Source organism: Oncorhynchus clarkii, chromosome 12 (assembly GCF_045791955.1).
Source record: "Oncorhynchus clarkii lewisi isolate Uvic-CL-2024 chromosome 12, UVic_Ocla_1.0, whole genome shotgun sequence".
In the NCBI taxonomy this organism is placed as follows: domain Eukaryota; kingdom Metazoa; phylum Chordata; class Actinopteri; order Salmoniformes; family Salmonidae; genus Oncorhynchus; species Oncorhynchus clarkii.
The window spans coordinates 55,159,144-55,179,653 of record NC_092158.1 but is presented as its reverse complement, the minus strand read 5'-3'; the positions used below and the strand labels follow the sequence as shown (position 1 = coordinate 55,179,653).

General features: G+C 43.8%; 1 protein-coding gene across 1 annotated transcript in view; it reads right to left on the bottom strand.

Annotated features, from left to right (window-relative positions):
* The window catches only part of LOC139422482 (uncharacterized), a 30,855-nt gene extending 12,217 nt beyond the window's left edge, over positions 1 to 18,638 (bottom strand). Inside the window, exons 1-3 of the mRNA XM_071173647.1 lie at positions 18,344 to 18,638; positions 18,010 to 18,134; positions 15,000 to 15,198 (exon numbers count right to left, since the gene is read on the bottom strand). Coding sequence (XP_071029748.1) covers positions 15,000 to 15,198; positions 18,010 to 18,134; positions 18,344 to 18,481 — 462 coding nt within the window. The 5' untranslated portion in view covers positions 18,482 to 18,638. The remainder of the gene's footprint in view (positions 1 to 14,999; positions 15,199 to 18,009; positions 18,135 to 18,343) is intronic.
* Between the last annotated feature and the right edge of the window lie 1,872 nt (positions 18,639 to 20,510).

The window sequence follows — 20,510 nt, the reverse complement described above, 5'->3', positions numbered from 1 at the left end:
CAACGTTGTGAACAGAGTGCCCCATGGTGGCAGTGGGGTTATGATATGGGCAGGCATAAGCTATGCACAATGAACACAATTGCATTTTATCGGTGGCAATTTGAATGCACAGAGATATCGTGATGAGATCCTGAGGCCCATTGTCGTGCTATTCATCCGCCGCCATCACCTCATGTTTCAGCAATGATAATGCATGGCCCCATGTCGCACGGATCTGTACACAATTCCTGAAAGCTGAAAATTCCCCAGTTCTTCCATGGATCTGCATACTCATCCGACATGTTACCCATTGAGCATGTTTGGGATGCTCTGAATCGACGTGTTCAACAGCGTGTTCCAGTTCCTGCCCATATCCAGCAACTTTGCACGGCCATTGAAGAGGAGTAGGACAACATTCCACAGGCCACAATCAACAGCCTGATCAACTCTATGCGAAGGAGATGTCATGCTGCATGAGACAAATGGTGGTCACACCAGATACGGACTGTTTTTCTGATCCACGCCCCTAGTTTTTTTTTAAAGGTATCTGTGACCAACACTAGATGCATATCTGTATTCCGAGTCGTGAAATCCATAGATTAGGGCCTAATTAATTGTTTTCAATTGGCTGGTTGCCATACATGAACTGTAACTCAGTAAAATCTTTAAAATGGTTGCTTTTATATTTTCACATTCAGCAGACGCTTTCATCCAAAGCGACGTAGTCATTCATGCATACATTTTATGTATGGGTGGTCCTGGGAATCGAACCCACTATCTTGGCGCTGCCAACTGAGGTACAGGGGACCACAGAAATGCCCACAACCAGCATCTTCAACTCAGACGTCATAGACACATTTCAAAACAATTTGTCTTTGCTTTCAGTAGTAAGGTGCTTAATTTGAGACGTCCAATGTGTTTGTTTGGAGAAGTCCAATTGGCTTAGTTAATATCATTAGCATTACTCCCAGCTGCCTGGTAAGGGGTGGGGGTGGGGGGGGGGATCTGAGGTTTACAAAGCATCTATCATTCACGGCTGTGTACTGAGGTCGGGGAATAATGGCATACTTCCCTCAGTAGTAGCAGGGACCTAGGGGTGGCCCCAGTGTTTAGTTAGGCTAATATTCATGTTACAGAATGGGTGAGATCCAGTAATGGGACTGGATCAAATGTTGGCCCTCTGAAATGGCTGTAAATGGTTTAGGGTTGAAAGAATTTCGCAAGCTGATTACACAACTCCAGTTAAGCCGAGTTTAATTCATTCCCTCAATAGCGTGGGTGCTGAATGTTTCGGCTGTTGAATATACCGATATTTACTTTATTAACAACAGCTCAAGTGTTTACATAGCATAGACATATCACTCTCTAAACTTCCTTAGTGAAAGTGTTCAGTGCCACAATGGCGCCAGGAACATAAGTGACACTGAAGAACAGTCAAATAGGGACATACGGAAAGTATTCAGACACAATTACTTTTTCCACATTTAGTTACATTTCAGCCTTATTCTAAAATTGATTAAAATAAAAAAACACAATCATCACTCTACATACAATACAGCATAATGACAAAGCGAAAACAGGTTTTGCAAATGTATATAAAAACATAGATATATTTTTTTATTTACATAAGTATTCAGACCCTTTGCTATGAGACACAAAATTGAGCTCAGGTGCATCCTGTTTACATTGATCATCTTTGAGATGTTTCTACAATTTTATTGGAGTTGTAGTAAATTCAATTGATTGGTCATGATTTGGAAAGGTACGTTTATATGTTTATATAATGTCAGAGCAAAAACCAAGCCATGAGGTCGATGGAATTGTCTGTAGAGCTCTGAGACAGGATTGTGTCCAGGCACAAATCTGGGGAAGGGTACCAAAACATTTCTGGAGCATTGAAGGTCCCCAAGAACACAGTGGCCTCCATCATTCTTAAATGGAAGAAGTTTGGAACCACCAAGACTCTTCCTAGAGCTGGGGAGAAAGGCCTTGGTCAGGGAGGTGACCAAGAACCCGATGGTCACTCTGATAGAGCTCCAGAGTTCCTCTGTGAAGATGGGAGAACCTTCCAGAAGGACAACCATCTCTGAAGCGCTCCACCAATCATGCCTTTATGGTCGAAAGCCTGACGGAAGCCACTCCTCAGTAAAAGACACATGACAGCCCACTTGGAGTCTGCTAAAAGGCACCAGAAGGACTCAGACCATGAGAAACAAGATTCACTGGTCTGATGAAACCAAGATTAAACTATTTGGCCAGAATGAAGGAAACCTGGCACCATCCCTACGGTGAGGCATGGTGGTGGCAGCATCGTGCTGTGGGTATGTTTTTCAGCGGCAGGGACTGGGAGACTAGTCAGGATTGAGGGAAAGATGAACGGAGCAAAGCACAGAGAGATCCTTGATCAAAACCTGCTCCAGAGTGCTCAGGACCTCAGACTGGGGTGAAGGTTCACCTTCCAACAGGACAACAATTCTAAGCACACAGCCAAGACAAAGCAGGAGTGGCTTAGGGACAAGTCTCTGAACGTCCTTGAGTGGCACAGCCAGAGCCCGGACTTGAACCCGATCGAACATCTCTGGAGAGACCTTAAAATTGTTGTGCAGCGACACTCCCCATCCTACCTGACAGAACATGAGAGGATCTGCAGAGAAGAATGGGAGAAACTCCCCAAATACAAGTGTGGCAAACTTGTTGCGTCCTACCCAAGAAGATTTGAGGCTGTAATCACTGCCAAAGGTGCTTAAACAAAGTAATGAGTAAAGGGTCTGAATACTTATGTAAATGTGACATTTCAGTTTTTTAAACGTTTTTAAAAAAAACATTTGCAAACATTTCTGGTTTTGTTTTGTCATTACCGGGTATTATGTGTAGATTGATGAGAAAAACAAACAATATAATCGTAACAAAATGTGGAAAAAGTCAAGGGGTCTGAATACTTTCCGGATGCACTCTATATACTGCATGTCAGGCAGGGGTGATGACAATCAACCATGAAGTGGACTACAATTTACCACATAATCATAGCTATGCGTTGTCATGGAATGTGGTTGGTTGTTCCTTACTTTGAGACAATAGAACCCTACAATGGATGAGATATGAGCAGGGAGTTGGAAGAATACAATGTTTGGTTTATCAACAAGTAAAAGTTGTAACATTCTAAAGGGATTGACCATGTTGGTGGCTAATTACTACCCTAGTGTTCTGTTTTTCTAAGACCTCTGCTTGAAATCAGGGTTTTTATCTGAAATGTTGGAAGAGAGAATATCTGAAACCTCTGGTTTTGCTCAGCCACAGTTTTTCCCACAATAATATTTCTCTGTGTGCAATCATGATTGTGAAATAGTCCAATTCCTTTTTTCCCATATGCAGGTAACCGATACAGGGATACTGGCCGTACTCTGTTGTTCGGTAGTAAATGTATGCTGTTTACCCTTCTGACTTTCACCCAACACATCCAAAGAATGTGGTCCTCAAAACAGTCGACATCATATGTCTCTTGTGTAATACCGATACCACCACATGTAAAACTTGTGTAACCACTCTGGAGTCAGATTAAACAAAATGACTTCATGAAAACAGTTGTCATCAATAAAATTGGCTATTGCTGACTGGTGGAAGGTATTGAATAGCCTGCTTTTCCAGACCTACACGCACAAGTCCTCATTAACTGTGGCAACACAATCACATAGGATTAACCACACTGTTGACGGTGTGGTTAAGGGGTGGTGTTCTCTGGGTGTGCTGTGGGTGTGCTGCTCTCAGGCAGCGGGCCTAATGGAGCCGGTCTCGGGTCTCTGGTGGCAGCAGATGCTGACTCTGCAGAGTGAATCTGAACTGTCAGAGGAAAGCAGCGATGGTCTCACGTCAGGGCACATTTAACAGACCCCGCCTGCTGCCAAGAAAAGGAGCAGGCTTCTCAGGAGGGCAGTAAGTTTGGGTTTAGGAGGGTTGCTGCCGCTGTTCAAATAAACTCACTTTACCAGGCTGAGAAAAGAGTTCAGGCTGCAGGGCCAGGCAGGCCTTCCCCAGGGCCCAACGCAGGGCAGGACTACCGCATTTGGGCCCCTGGAAAACGTTATTTAATTATTTTATTTTTTTTTACTCATTTGTACACACCTTCTGTGCAGTTTTATAATGCTATTCTTCAAATTTCCTCACGAGTCTATGAGAAAATGTTGCCGTTTTAAAGCAAGTTTCCTGCTATTCTACAGGGGTCTGTGCAGGCCAGTCAAGTTCTTCCACACTGATCTCGACAAACCATTTCTGTATGGACCTCGCTTTGTGCACAGGGTATTGTCATGCTGGAACAGGAAAGGGCCTTCTCCAAACTGTTGCCACAAAGTTGGAAGCACAGAGTCATCTAGAATGTCATTGTAAGCTGTAGTCTTAAGATTTCCCTTCACTGGAACTAAGGGGCCTAGCCTGAACCATGAAAAACAGCCCCAGACCATTATTCCTCCTCCACCAAACTTTACAGTTGTCAGTATACATTGGGGCAGGTAGCGTTCTCTTGGCATCCACCAAACCCAGATTCGTCCGTCAGACTGCCAGATGGTGAAGCGTGATTCATCACTCCAGAGAACGCGTTTCCACTGCTCCAGAGTCCAATGGCAGCGAGCTTTACACCACTCCAGCCGACGCTTGGCATTGAGCATGGTGATCTTAGGCTTGTGTGCGGCTGCTCGGCCATGGAAACCCATTTCATAAAGCTCCCGACGAACAGTTCTCGTGCTGACATTGCTTCCCGAGGCAGTTTGGAACTTGGTAGTGAGTGTAGCAACTGAGAACAGACAATGTTTACACGCTATGCGCTTCAGCACACACCAGTCCCATTCTGTGAGCTTGTGTTTCCTACCACTTTGCGGCTGAGCCGTTGTTGCTCATAGACATTTCCTTTTCACAATAACAGCACTTACAGTTGACTGGGGCAGCTATAGCAGTGCAGAAATTTGATGAACTGACTTGTTGGAAAGGTGGCATCGTATGACGGTGCCATGTTGAAAGTCACTGAGCTTTTCAGTAAGGCCATTCTACTGCCAATGTTTGTCTATGGAGATTGCATGGCAGTGTGCCCAATTGTATACACCTGTCAGCCACTAGTGTGGCTGAAATAGCCGAATCCACTCATTTGAACGGGTGTCCAAATACCTTTATGTATATGTAGTGTATTTGCAGGGTCACAAAACCAAGCTTTGGCACACACATCCATGATCTCACATGATCTCTCTGAGTTGGGACTAACAATGAACTTGGAAAAGAGCTCTCTGGTCCCAACTCAGTGTGTGCACTTCCTGGCCTTGACACTGTAAGCTCAAATCATGCGAGCAACAGTCTCCAGAAAGAGTGGTATATCTTTGAGAAATTGTCTTTTGACATTCAAACTGAAAAAAACAGGTGTTAGCACTATAGAGTCAGAGGCTCCTAGGCCTCCAAGCTACTGCAGTCCATGTTGTACCATTGGGCTTGCTCCACATGTGGCCAATACAATGCTGGTACAACAGACATACTCTATGTCCCAAAAGGGCCAAACACAAAAAGCTGACAATTTCAATGAGTCACTGGAGAGCAATACAATGGTGGTGCCTAGCACATCAAACTCCCAGTGGATTTCTCCTATGCCCAGTTCACAACCGGGTCTTTGAACACAGAGCCTCCCTACAGGGATGGGTAGTAGTCTGGGGTCCATGGTGTATGGTCAGCACTATGGACAACGGCTCACATCAATGTACTGGAGCTCAAGGTGGTTCACCTTGCACTCTGGCACTTCCTCCCAGTATTGAGAAGACAACATGCACTGATATGGACAGACAACACAACCGTGGTTGCACACATCAACCACCCGGGAAGGATTGAGGTCAATGACACTGCACTAGCAAAGGAGCTACTGCTTTGGGCAAACAGACACCTGAGAGCAATACACCTGCCAGGGGTGGAGAATCAGGCAGCAGAACATCTTCTCCAGAGGAGGCCTTCTTCCTCTGTAGTGGAGAGGATCTGGGCGCGATTCAGAATGGACGTCACCGATCTGTTTGCATCGCAAGATTCAACCCATTGTCCTATGCAGTTCTCCAAGGGTCCTGGAGGCCCACTTGGGGCGATGCCATATCACACAGATGGCCAAGGGGGCTGCTGTATGCGTTTCCACCAATTTCCTTGCTCCCTCGGGTCTTGAAGAAGATCAGTCTTGAGAGTGTGTAAGTTATGCTTGTTGCTTCACATAGGCCACAACATCACTCGTTTTCAGACCTTGTACAGCTGACAACCTCCCAACCATGGGAACTCCCGCTTCGAGCGGACCTCATGTCACAAGCGAACGGCAAGCGTTGGCACCCCAAACCAGCATACTGAAGTTGTGGATGTGGCCCCTGAAAGTAACTGCCTTGTAGCTGCAGGGTTGCTCTCTTTGGTAATGGATACAATTTAGGCAGCCAAGGCATCCTCTACGCAAACCCTGTATTCCTACAAGGGAAATGTGTTCAGGAAGTGGTGTGTCGACCATGCAGAATTGTTAACTTCCTGCCCAATTTCTGTCATTTTGACTTTCCTCCAGGAGCTTATGGCTGCAGGGAAGTTCCATCTACATTGAAAGTGTGTACGGCAGCCATCTCTATGGATCATGACCAGATTGCGGATGCATTACTACAGGCACACCCTCTAGTATCACAATTCATGAAAGGTGCTCTCAGGCTACGGCCACCCAAGGCTCCTTTAGTACCCTCGTGGGAGTTAGATGTTGTCCTACGATCATTTATGAGTCCACCATTTGAGCCCCTGTCGTCACTTGAGCTATGGGAGCTCTCAGTCAAGACTGCCATTCTATTGTCTATGGTTTCAGCCAAGCGAGTTAGAGAATTACAGTACATGCGCTTTCTACCCAACCTTCATTACTCACTTTAGCAGAAGATGGATCTAAGGCAGTGCTTTGGCCAAATCCAGCATTCTTACCTAAGGTCCTTTCATCATCACATGTTAACCAGCCCTTAATCATAGCAGCATTTCACCTGCCTCCCTACTCATCACAGGAGAGTCGTGAGTTGCATACACTTTGCCCGGTTAGGGCATTGAGTGCCTATCTTGCTGCGAGAAGAACTGTTCGTCGAACAGAACAGCTTCTTGTGTGTTATGGGGGAAAATCCAAAGGGCGTGCTGTCTTGAAGCAGAGACTGGCACATTGGATGAAAGTCCCAGGGTGCATAACCTGTTTTTGTGAACGATCCCCCTGGACTTTGTGACAGTTTAGTAAAGCCCAAGGGCAGCATGATCATGTGCAGCACGCCATGATGACATCACAGGGTCCCAGTGGAGTAGCGCCACACAGACATGGTGATCTCCGGTCTCCTCCCCCTGGCCCTGGGCGATTGAAGATGGGAGGGGGAGCTGTTGTTTTGTTTTGGGAAGGGGGCGAAGAGGCCGTGTGTGTGTGTGTGTGTGTGTGTGTGTGTGTGTGTGTGTGTGTGTGTGTGTGTGTGTGTGTGTGTGTGTGTGTGTGTGTGTGTGTGTGTGTGTGTGTGTGTGTGTGTGTGTGTGTGTGTGTGTGTGTGTGTGGGTGGTTTTACACATAGTGGGCCCCATGTTCGGACTGGTGACTGTCCAGCTCTCTTTCATCCTCGCAGAGAGCTTTCAAAACAACCAAAGAGAACAGTTCCAACTTCAGGCAACCTCTGTGTTGATCCCCCACTGAATGACCCCTGCCCTAGAAACATATGCCTGCCTACACATTGTCTCAAACACACAACGTTCATGTGCATTCTTGTACCCCTGTCTCTCACATGATGATGTTGTGAAAAATGCAAAACGTAAAACTGGTTTTATGAGTTGTAAAATGCAAGTCTTGTGCGTGCATGTTGTATGAACACAATTTGAGTAGCTTTTAAATGATGATGGATTAAACACAAAAGAAAAGGTCATGCAGGTGTAGTATAAGCATTCCAGAGACTGTATTTTGATATTGGGGTCATTCTTGAATTACGGTGGCATTTGGGAATGGCATTTTGGAAATAATTTACTTAAATGTAAATGTATCTGGGTACATTTTCCCCATTCTAAATCAACTAATATGGTGGCAAAATTATTGGAGTGAAGAGATGGAAGATGTGGGTTGAGAATGAACTCTGTGAGACACTCAAATAAAATGTTCTGATAGTGTTGAAGGCACCTGGTTTGTGTTCCACTGTGATACAGTAGGTCATGACAATGCATACAGAGAGAGTATTTGTCCTGTCCCCTACTAGCGGCCCCTAAGCACGTGGGAAAAGACAACAGGGCCCACTACACACAACGTCTACTCAAATCTGCACATTGCCTGACATTAAACATGTGAGTTGCATACACTTTGCCCTGTTAGGGCATTGTGCTTCAGACTCATGCCAAAAACAAGTGGATAAATCAATGAAATTACATCAGCGCTGACATCTGCAGATGAATAGAATAGCCAAGCTGTGCTCATGTTACGATCTTACTTTCTTCTTTCTCACTCTGAAAAACAGCAGAATGTGCTTGTAATGGCCGAATTCATAATATTTTTTAAAAATAAAATGTACTATGAATACAATTGCCTAATATGTATATAGGCCTGCTAATAATTCTCTCTGTGTCATGAATTGATTCTCTTCTCTTTTTTTTTTTACAAATAAACTGTAGCCAGCCGCTATCCTCTGTCCTTATTGAGTCCTTATTCCGCAACTAATTACTTCAAAATATAACTTTCCAAATATGATATAAATCAGAAATTTGCTAAGAAAATTTGCTAACATATTCACCATGCATACAGTCAGGTCCAAAATGATTGGCAACGTTGATGAAGATGTGCAAAAAAGACTGTAGGCCTGTAAAATAAATCATACAAATACTGTTATATTGTATGCAAAACATTTTTTGGAAGATTATATTATTTTCTGCTAATACATTTGCTCAGAGAAAGAGGTTTGGTTTAACAAGCAATAAAAACAAATCTAAAGAAGATGGGGGTCAAAATGATTGGCACCGCTGAATTCAATACTAGAGCACGATACTGAGCCTTTTTCTAAAATGTCTAAAACACACACCAGGGGTGGGTTTGGTGTCGAAAAACGGAAGCATATGCAGAAAAGTATCTCATACCTACTGTAAAATATGATGGTGGATGTTTGATGTTCTGGGGCTATTTTGCTTCCACTGGTCCTGGGGCCCTTAAGATCAACGGCATCATCAACTTTTAGCCAAAAACCTGGTTGCCTCTGCCAGGAGGCTGATAATTGGCTGCAAGTGGATCTTCCAGCAAGACAATAACCTCAAGCACATCAAAATCAATAAAGAAATGGTTAATTGACCACTAAATCTACATTTTGCAATGGCAATCTCAGAAACCTGTGGTTTGAATTGAAGAGAGCAGTCCATAAACGCAGACGATGGATATCAAGGATCTGGAAAGATTCTGTATGGAGCAATGGTCTAAGATCCCTCCCAATGTGTTCTCCAACTCATAAAACAATTTAGAAAAAGGCTTTTTATTTATCCTCGCGAGGGGAGAGTGTTTGAGTACTGAAAACAGGGGTGCCAATAATTGTGTATTATACCTGTTAAACAAAATCTCTTTCTCTGAGCAATTGTATTAGTATAAAATAATGCAATTTCAACAAAATAAATGTGAATGCAATATACGGGTAACTGACAAAATACAGGAAACACCAATATAAAGTTTCTTAATTAATTGGGTGTTGGGCCATCACAAGCCAGAGCAGCTTCAACCTTGGCATATATTCTGCAAGTGTCTGGAACTCTATTGGAAGAATGCAGCACCATTCTTCCATGAGAAATTCCATAATTTGGTGTTTTGTTGATGGTGGTGGAAAACGCTGTCTCAGGCACCACTCTAGTGTTCAGTTGGGTTGAGATCTGGTAACTGAGACAGCCTTGGCATATGGTTTACATTGTTTTCATGCTCATCAAACCATTCAGTGACCACTTGCGCCCTGTGGATGGGGACAATGTCATCCTATGGGGGCATGGCCATGGTAGCCAAAATAATTGCCTGCCCAGCATTTTTAAACATGACCCTAACCATGATGGGATGTTAATTAACTCATGGACCTCACCTGTGTGGAAGCACCTGCTTTCAATATACTTTGTATCCCTCATTTACTCAAGTGTTTCCTTTATTTTGTCAGTTAACTATAGCTCAGTATTTTGTATTATTTATTTTCTACAGTTTTTTTGCTCCCTAATCACTACACCACAGATTTGAATACACATTATGTCTGCATATTCCCTGGCTGAAGTGGAGAGAAGAGACTGAGGAACTTGTGCCTAGTGGTAAAAGTGACCTTGCCTGGATCGGGCAACCTCAGTGTGCCACTTTATGTAATGAATCCCCCTACTGATGTGTGATAAAAATCTGAGGGGCAATAAAATGAACAGATGCACTAAGGCTTTGCAGAGGAACGGGGATTTAATTGTTGTGGCTTGGGCCTCTGAGAGCCAACTCTGGGACCAACGTGCAGCTGTGCTCTAATGGGGGTAAGGGGAGGGGCGTGGGGGGGTGACTTTATCCCCCCTCTGTCCTCTTTCAATAATATCTCTGGTGATTTATAATGTCCAGAAGACAAATGCAACGACAACTGAGACTTCCCAACCCAAGATGTGCAGTGAACAAACAAGTTCACATTACCTGTGCCCCCCAAGGACCCCAAATTGAATTGCTGCAGATCTAAGGCTAAATGTGCTGTGTCACTTGGTTGCTTACACAATGCACTGTTCAACCATGTGTGTCATTTGCATTTGACATTTTAGTCATTTAGCAGATGCTCTTATTTGTATTTGTACTGGTGTCCTCTCTCATCAGTGAGTAATTGGGTACATCTGTGGATTTGAGTTTTTTACACTTGATGATAAATGATTTACTTGCTATGTCCTACAAATATGATAAAAACCTTTGAATTTATTGTTATCATTATGCGATATGAAAAATTACAATTAGGGAGTCATGATTGCGTGTCATGATTTGTTGCCGAAGTATAGACAAAACAGTGGGAGTAGCCAGTGCCAGAGCCGAGGCACACAAATGAACCCCACAGGTGACCAGATATCTCCCAATTAATACCCCTTCCTGTTGTATTGGTTGCATACATTGTTCTTCGCCAGAAATGATACATCATACTTTGTCAGCTATGTCAAGCCAGACTCAAGAGACACGGCTAGAGGATGATGTCCCTTAGCTAGTTTGGATCACTATGCCCCCTTTGTGGGTTTTGTCTTACATTTGAGATACTGCCAAAGCATCTGCTTCAGCACGGCCTTGTGTTGCCCTGTACACTGCACAGTACTCCTCCATTGTGTGGGAGGAATATGCAGTTGTTGTGAGAGCTCTGAAACACAACTTGGTCACCACTTGACCTTTACTATTCAGGATAAAAAAACGAGTGTGTTCAGACCATCTGGTCGTAAGTTGCCATGGCTTTTAACTGAGTTACTGGTATTATGCGTGTGTAATAAGTGGCTTTACTTGACTTGATGCAAAGAGTGTTAGTCGATAATCCCAACCACATACAATGACCTGCATAACAGGTACGGACTAGAGGGAGTGAGGACGAGAGACTTCCAGCTAGAGTGCAACGGAGCCAGGTCGTTCAATTCCTCACCCTGCTTTCTGATTACTCCCGCCAGACAGCTGACAATTGTGGTGTTAAAATCAGGACAAGATCGGCTTTCACTAGGTGTCACTTCTCTTAGCAACCAACCAAATGAGCTATATTCAATGTCCAATATGTCAATAGTAACCACTTTCCACTTGCCCTTATCGATCTACTACACTCCCCAATGTGTTTTTTCGGACAGTGAAGCTAAAGCTTTTCACTTGGCGCTACAGTGCCTTGCGAAAGTATTCGGCCCCCTTGAACTTTGCCACATTTCAGGCTTCAAACATAAAGATATAAAACTGTATTTTTTTGTGAAGAATCACCACCAAGTGGGACACAATCATGAAGTGGAACGACATTTATTGGATATTTCAAACTTTTTTAACAAATCAAAAACTGAAAAATTGGGCGTGCAAAATTATTCAGCCCCTTTACTTTCAGTGCAGCAAACTCTCTCCAGAAGTTCAGTGAGGATCTCTGAATGATCCAATGTTGACCTAAATGACTAATGATGATAAATACAATCCACCTGTGTGTAATCAAGTCTCCGTATAAATGCACCTGCACTGTGATAGTCTCAGAGGTCCGTTAAAAGCGCAGAGAGCATCATGAAGAACAAGGAACACACCAGGCAGGTCCGAGATACTGTTGTGAAGAAGTTTAAAGCCGGATTTGGAAACAAAAAGATTTCCCAAGCTTTAAACATCCCAAGGAGCACTGTGCAAGCGATAATATTGAAATGGAAGGAGTATCAGACCACTGCAAATCTACCAAGACCTGGCCGTCCCTCTAAACTTTCAGCTCATACAAGGAGAAGACTGATCAGAGATGCAGCCAAGAGGCCCATGATCACTCTGGATGAACTGCAGAGGTGGGAGACTCTGTCCATAGGACAACAATCAGTCGTATATTGCACAAATCTGGCCTTTATGGAAGAGTGGCAAGAAGAAAGCCATTTCTTAAAGATATCCATAAAAAGTGTAGTTTAAAGTTTGCCACAAGCCACCTGGGAGACACACCAAACATGTGGAAGAAGATGCTCTGGTCAGATGAAACCAAAATTGAACTTTTTGGCAACAATGCAAAACGTTATGTTTGGTGTAAAAGCAACACAGCTGAACACACCATCCCCACTGTCAAACATGGTGGTGGCAGCATCATGGTTTGGGCCTGCTTTTCTTCAGCAGGGACAGGGAAGATGGTTAAAATTGATGGGAAGATGGATGGAGCCAAATACAGGACCATTCTGGAAGAAAACCTGATGGAGTCTGCAAAAGACCTGAGACTGGGATGGAGATTTGTCTTCCAACAAGACAATGATCCAAAACATAAAGCAAAATCTACAATGGAATGGTTCAAAAATAAACATATCCAGGTGTTAGAATGGCCAAGTCAAAGTCCAGACCTGAATCCAAAAGTGTAGTATTTGGTCCCCTAGCACGCAATTACTACATCAAGCTTGTGACTCTACAAACGTGGATGTGTTTGCAGTTTGTTTTGGTTGTGTTTCAGATTATGTTGTGCCTAATAGAAATAAATGGTAAATAATTTTGGAGTCACTTTTGTGGTAAATAAGAATAGAATATGTTTCTGAACACTTCCACACTAATGTGGATGCTCCCATGATTACAGATAATCATGAATGAAACGTGAATAATGTTGAGTGAGAAAGTTAGAGGTATAAATATCATACCCCCCCCCCCCCAAAAAAGGCTAACCTCCACTGTTATTGGTAAAATTGAGTGGTTAGCATGTCTCGGGGGTATGATCTTTGTGCCCATGCATCTACATATGCAAATTTGTAAAAAAAAAAATGTATGCCAGACACCTTCAAATGGGGGGACTAGATACACAACGTGCTTTCATTTCTAAACGGTAAAACATATGTATGAAAATACCCTCAAATAAAAGGTAACATTCTGTAGTCATGAAACATTTGATCTCAAATCCAAAATACTGGATTATAGAGCCAAGATAAATGTTTTAGCTTCACTGTCCAAATACACAGAGTGTATATATAATTTCCTTCTGACTTTTCTCCTACTACTTGTACAAAGACCAGGAGAGCGAAGAAAACTCATTATGTTGTGTCGGGTGTGTGGAAGTATCTGATATTTTAAAAAAAGACAACAGAAAGGCCTGCTTGCCAGTTCTCAATGATGCAGCATAGAGGGCCTGCTAAGTCTGCACATCCTCAAAGGCGAGGTGGTGAAAGACAAAAGCAGCTCTATCAATTTAACCTTTGTCCCAGCCAGGTGGGAACACTCTGCACAGCTCATCCAGAGCCCCTCGTCCCCTTCCTGGGGGCTGCATCTTAGGGCCATTGAGCTAAGCCTCTCCTACACGGCCAAGGGTAGCAAGAGAAATATAGCATGGATGTGGAGACAGCAACATGCCGTGCCAATCACCTTGCACCCTGTCTGCCCAGAGAAATGCCAACAAACCTGTCAGAGGCAGCCTGTTGGATCCCCCCTGGGAGCTAGTTTCATATCCTGGGCTGTACTCCAGATGTCAAGTCTCAAATTGGCAAAGACTGTAACACCCTTTTATGGCTAAGGTTTTGCCCAGGACTGTGTGCTCTATAAGGAACACATTGCACCTCCCTCCCCTCAAGAGATCTCACTGATTTTGCTCTGGATGGCTCCAAATTGTATAATAATGCTGAGATCATTCTAATCTAATAAGAATATAGTCAGATGTAGCAGAGGTATGGATCATTTAATCTAGGCTAACTCAGCAATGAAGTCTTACCATGGCCAGTACAGCACATTTTCTATTGACCCAGTTTAAAAATGAAAGGGCGGTGTAAACATTTCTACCAAATCATTTATTGTTGAAAACATTTATTTACAAAATTCACAAAAAAAAAAGTGGCAAAACATTGGGGGATAAAATCAGTTAGCAAACATTACGAAATGACTACTTCTGGCTTTTAAGAAATAAAAGTGACCATTCTATTGTTAATTCAATAACCACAAATGCAATTTAAATCAGAGCAATTCATACAACTTTATCTGGAAGTAAAAGATGGTATATTTAGCCAATTGTGCTAGCTACACAATAATGTGTCATTTTGCACGATTCCTCCTGTGACTTGGTAGTTGGTAGGCATGTCCAGCATTGACAGCTAAAATCCATGGCTTGGTTTCTCCACATGAAGAATGACTAAGAGTTGTGGAAACCTCCACACTAGTTTTTAAAGTTGGAGTTCCTTGTCCAGTCTGATGGAGCTCTAGAAAAGTCTACCTTTAGCAGAAGACGTTTCTCTGCACCTGAAATAAAGATAAATTACAAACTGAGAACCTGAAACATTCTGAGGAGATTATAGTTCAATACCTTTCCCATGATTTGTATGTTTATGTTGATTTCAGCAATCTTGACCACAGGTGTGACACACTGACCTCATGGTGTTTTGGGTCCAGTGTGGCTTGGAGCCTCTTGCTGTTCTGTCTCTGATGGAGTGTTGGATGGACCCTCCTCCTTCTTCTCAGCAGACAGGAAGTCGTGAATGGCTTCCTCAATGTGGGGCCTGAAGGTGTGGTTAAGCTTGGGATCCACCACCTGGGTGATGATTCTGTCCACTCCGGACTCCAGCATGCCGGACCTGATACACCACAGAGACAATACATATGACTGTCACATATACCCTAAATTTGTAAACATTGGCACCCTCATAGATATTATCCTGACCAACTTGCATTCCAAATGCACCTCTGCTGTTTTCAACCAGAATCTCAGCCTCATTGTCTGCATCTGCTATCGGTCCACGGTCAAACGACCACCCCTCATTACTGTCAAACGCTCCCTAAAACACTTCTGCGAGCAGGCCTTTCTAATCGACCTGGCCCGGGTATCCTGAAAGGATATTGACCTCATCCCGTCAGTCGAGGATGCCTGGTCGTTCTTTAAAAGTAATTTTCTCACCATCTTAAATAAACATGCCCCTTTCAAAAAATGTAGAACTAAGAACAGATATATCCCTTGGTTCACTCCAGACCTGACTGCCCTTGACGAGCACAAAAACATCCTGTGGCGGACTGCAATAGCATCAAATAGCCCCTGCAACATGTAGCTGTTCAGGGAAGTCAGGAACCAATACACAGAGTCAGTCAGGAAAGCAAAGCTTTTTCAAACAGGATTTTGCATCCTGTAGCTCTAACTCCAAAAAGTTTTGGGACACTGTAAAGTCCATGGAGAACAAGAGCACCTCCTCCCAGCTGTCCACTGTACTGAGGCTAGGTAACACGGTCACCACCGATAAATCCATGATAATCGAAAATTTCAATAACCATCTCTACGGCTGGCCATGCTTTCCTCCTAGCTACCCCAACCCCGGTCAACAGCTCCGCCCCCGCAGCTACTTGCCTGAGCCTCCCCAGCTTCTCCTTCACCCAAATCCAGATAGCAGCTGTTCTGAAAGAGCAGCAAAACCTGGACCCGCACAAATCAGCTGGGCAAGACAATCTGGACCCTCTCTTTCTAAAACTATCCACCGCCATTGTTGCAACCTCTATTACCAGTCTGTTCAACCTCTCTTTCATATCGTCCGAGATCCCTAATGATTGGAAAGCTGCCGCAGTTATCCCCCTCTTCAAAGGGGGTGACACTCTAGACCCAAACTGTTATAGACCTATATCCTTCCTGCCCTGCCTCTCTAAAGTCTTCGAAAGCCAAGTTAATAAACAGATCACTGACCATTTCGAATCCCACCGTACCTTCTCCGCTGTGCAATCCGGTTTCCAAGCTGGTCACGGGTGCACCTCAGCCACGCTCAAGGTACTAAACGATATCATAACCGCCATCGATAAGACAGTACTGTGCAGCCGTCTTCATCGACTCTGTCAATCACCGCATTCTTATCGGCAGACTCAATAGCCTTGGTTTCTCAAATGACTGCCTCGCCTGGTTCACCAACTACTTCGCAGACAGAGTCCAGTGTGTCAAATTGGAGGGCCTGTTGTCCGGACCTCTGGCAGTCTCTATGGGGGTACCACAGGGTTCAATTCTCAGGCTGACTCTTTTCTCTGTATACATATCAATGATATATCCACCTCTACGCAGACGACACCATTCTGTATACATCTGGCCCGTCTTTGGACACTGTGTTAACTAACCTCCAAACAAGCTTCGATGCCATAAAACACTCCTTCTGTGGCATGCTTTACAACCTTTCGCTGCCCGCACACGCCCGCCCGACTAGCATCACTACCCTGGACGGTTCTGACCTAGAATATGTGGACAACTACAAATACCTAGGTGTCTGGCTAGACTGTAAACTCTCCTTCCAGACTCATATTAAACATCTCCAATCCAAAATCAAATCTAGAATCGGCTTCCTATTTCGCAATAAAGCCTCCTTCACTCACGCCGCCAAACTTACCCTAGTAAAACTGACTATCCTACCGATCCTCGACTTTGGCGATGTCATCTACAAAATAGCTTCCAATACTCTACTCAGCAAACTGGATGTAGTCTTTCACAGTGCCATTCCTTTTGTTACCAAAACCCCTTACACCACCCATCACTGCGACCTGGATGCTCTAGTCGGCTGGCCCTCGCTACATATTCGTCGCCAGACCCACTGGCTCCAGGCCATCTATAAGTATATGCTAGGTAAAGCTCCGTCTTATCTCAGCTCACTGGTCACGATAACAACACCCACCCGTAGCATACGCTCCAGCAGGTATATCTCACTGGTCATCCCCAAAGCCAACACCTCCTTTGGCCACCTTTCCTTACAGTTCTCTGCTGCCAGTGACTGGAACTAATTGCAAAAATCGCTGAAGCTGGAGACTTATATTTCCCTCACTAACTTTAAACATCAGCTATCTGAGCAGCTAACCGATCGCTGCAGCTGTACATAGCCCATCTGTAAATAGCCCACCCAATCACCATATTGTTTTTATTTACTTTCCTGCTCTTTTGCACACCAGTATCTCTACTTGCACATAATCATCTGCTCATGTATCACTCCAGTGTTAATCTGCTAAATTGTAATTACTTCGCTACTATGGCCCATTTATTGCCTACCTCCTCACGCCATTTGCACACACTGTATATAGACTTTATTTTTTCCTATTGTGTTATTGACTGTATGCTTGTTTATTCCATGTGTAACTTTGTGTTGCTGTTTGTGTCGCACTGCTTTGCTTTATCTTGGCCAGGTCGCAGTTGTAAATGAGAACTTGTTCTCAACTAGCTTACCTGGTTAAATAAAGGTGAAATAAAAAAAATACTGGCATTAGCAGGAACACCTGATTGCAATCCAGACTGGGTACATGATCTTAACCATTCATGTGCAGATGGCACTGTTTTTGGCTTGAAAACGTGATTTAATTGTTATGTACTGTCAACAATTACAATGCATTAGACATTTACAAGCAGAATTATAATCATATATATAGTAGCTACTCACTGCACGACGCTTTGTCTTAGCACATTCCGCACTTGATTTTTGTTGATTGATGGGTTCCAGTCTTGAGTGTTCAAATGAGTAGAGACGAAGTTGTCAACTTTCTGTCGTAGATTCTGGTAGGCAGGCTGATGACAACAATGACAGAAGCACGTCATTTACGTTACCCATTGATCAATAGCCGCAACATTTCCAACAGCTGGCTAGCTAGTTAGCTAAGCTAAAAACAACAACGTGGGACAAATAAAGCGGAAACTATTTGCTAGCTAACGTTAAATAGCAGGTTTAAAGGAACGTTGATAGCTAGTCAGAAAAAGTTGAAAGCTAGATTAGCTACCTTTGTATCCACATCTGCCAGGCAGTCTCTGCGGAACTCGTCGAACAGGCCTCGGTTCTTGAGATGTTCCACGATGAGCCCGATGAGCTGCGGATCTCCGGGGGGAAGATTCACTGCGTTACCGACAGCCTCCACCATACCGGTGTTTGTTGAAATTCAGCCCGTCAATTAGTTTTGTACATATAGAAGTGTATATAATTTCAAGAAATGACACAAAATAACTGCTGGTGGCTCTAAAACCTAGCTACATTATTTAGCAGTGTACACAAGTACCAACATGCTATGCAATAGGAAGTCTCTTACGTTGGGTGCGTTCGTAAATTAATCAGTTATTCTGCTCGCTGCAGACTCGTACGGGAGTGATCGGAGTAGATAGCCAGAGCGAATCTACGAACGTGCCCATTGCGTCTTCTTCTTTAACATTCTATGTTACGGGCATGATGGTAGACTACACATATTGGTGCATTTCCGCCACCCACTGTACGGGTTATTAAAACATTTATTACATTGCGGGAAGAGGCACATTGTATATTGGGATATGTAGTATTTACTTAGCTAGTTTTACATTTAGTTTTGGTTTACAGAGGGAATGAACTGTATTATATTTTCATGGTTACACACAGTTCTGCCTAAAAACGCCCAAATATGCTAATGACAGTGAGTATGACCAGATAATTTGCATGATCATTTTTGAGGAAACAGGTGATATAGAGTACCACAGTATGAGTCATAATACCCATAACACCTAGCAGTCAAACAGGGAAATTGTTCCAATCGTTTTTCCACCATTCATTTTTCCCATATGAGATTTTAGAAACACTTTTGTGTAGGTTACCCTGGTGTGACGTTTTGATAACTGTGTAAATCTCTCTAGGACAAGGTGACGTTTATCAATATTGGGTTCTTCAGAGGGTGGTGGGGTCTGCCTAACGCATCACCGGGGGCACACTACCTGGCCTCCAGGACATCTACAGCACCCGGTGTCACAGGAAGGCCAAGAAGATCATCAAGGACCTCAGCCACCCAAACCACAGCCTATTCACCCCGCTACCACCCAGAAGGCGGGTGGTGTCGCTCTTGCTGCTGGTGATTTTCTGATCCACCTCGACACAGACATCAACATTCGGTATACATCTGGCCCTTCTTTGGACACTGTGTTAACTAACCTCCAGACGAGCTTCAATGCCAAGTAAAACTTGCTTTAAATGCAAGTAAAACTAAATGCATGCTCTTCAACCGATCGCTGCCCACACCTGCCCGCCCGTCCAGCATCACTACTCTGGACGGTTCTGACTTAGAATATGTGGACAACTACAAATACCTAGGTGTCGGGTTAGACTGTAAACTCTCCTTCCAGACTCACATCAAGCATCTCCAATCCAAAAATTAAATCTAGAATCGGCTTCCTATTTCGCAACAAAGCATCCTTCACTCATGCTGCCAAACATACCCTCGTAAAACTGACTATCCTACCTACAAAATAGCCTCCAACACTCTACTCAGCAAATTGGATGCAGTCTATCACAGTGCCATCCGTTTTGTCACCAAAGCCCCATATACTACCCACCACTGCGACCTGTATGCTCTCGTTGGTTGGCCTTCGCTTCATATTCGTCGCCAGACCCACTGGCTCCAGGTCATCTATAAGTCTTTGCTAGGTAAAGCCCCGCCTTATCTCAGCTCACTGGTCACCATAGCAGCACCCACCCGTAGCACGCACTCCAGCAGGTATATTTCACTGGTCACCCCCAAAGCCAATTCCTCCTTTGGCTGCCTTTCCTTACAGTTCTCTGATACCAATGACTGGAACGAACTGCAAAAATCACTGAAGCTGGAGACTCATATCACCCCTACTAACTTTAAGCACCAGCTGTCAGAGCAGCTCACAGATCACTGCACCTGTACATAGCCCATCCAACTACCTCATCCCCATACTGTTATTAATTGTATTTATTTTGCTCCTTTGCACACCAGTATCTCTACTTGCACACTCATTTTCTGCACATCTATCACTCCAGTGTTTAATTGCTATATTGTACTTATTTCACAACCATGGCTTATGTATTGCCTTATCTTCCTTATCCTACCTCATTTGCACACACTGTATATAGACTTTTTATATTGTATTATTGACTGTATGTTTGCTTATTCCATGTGTTACTCTGTG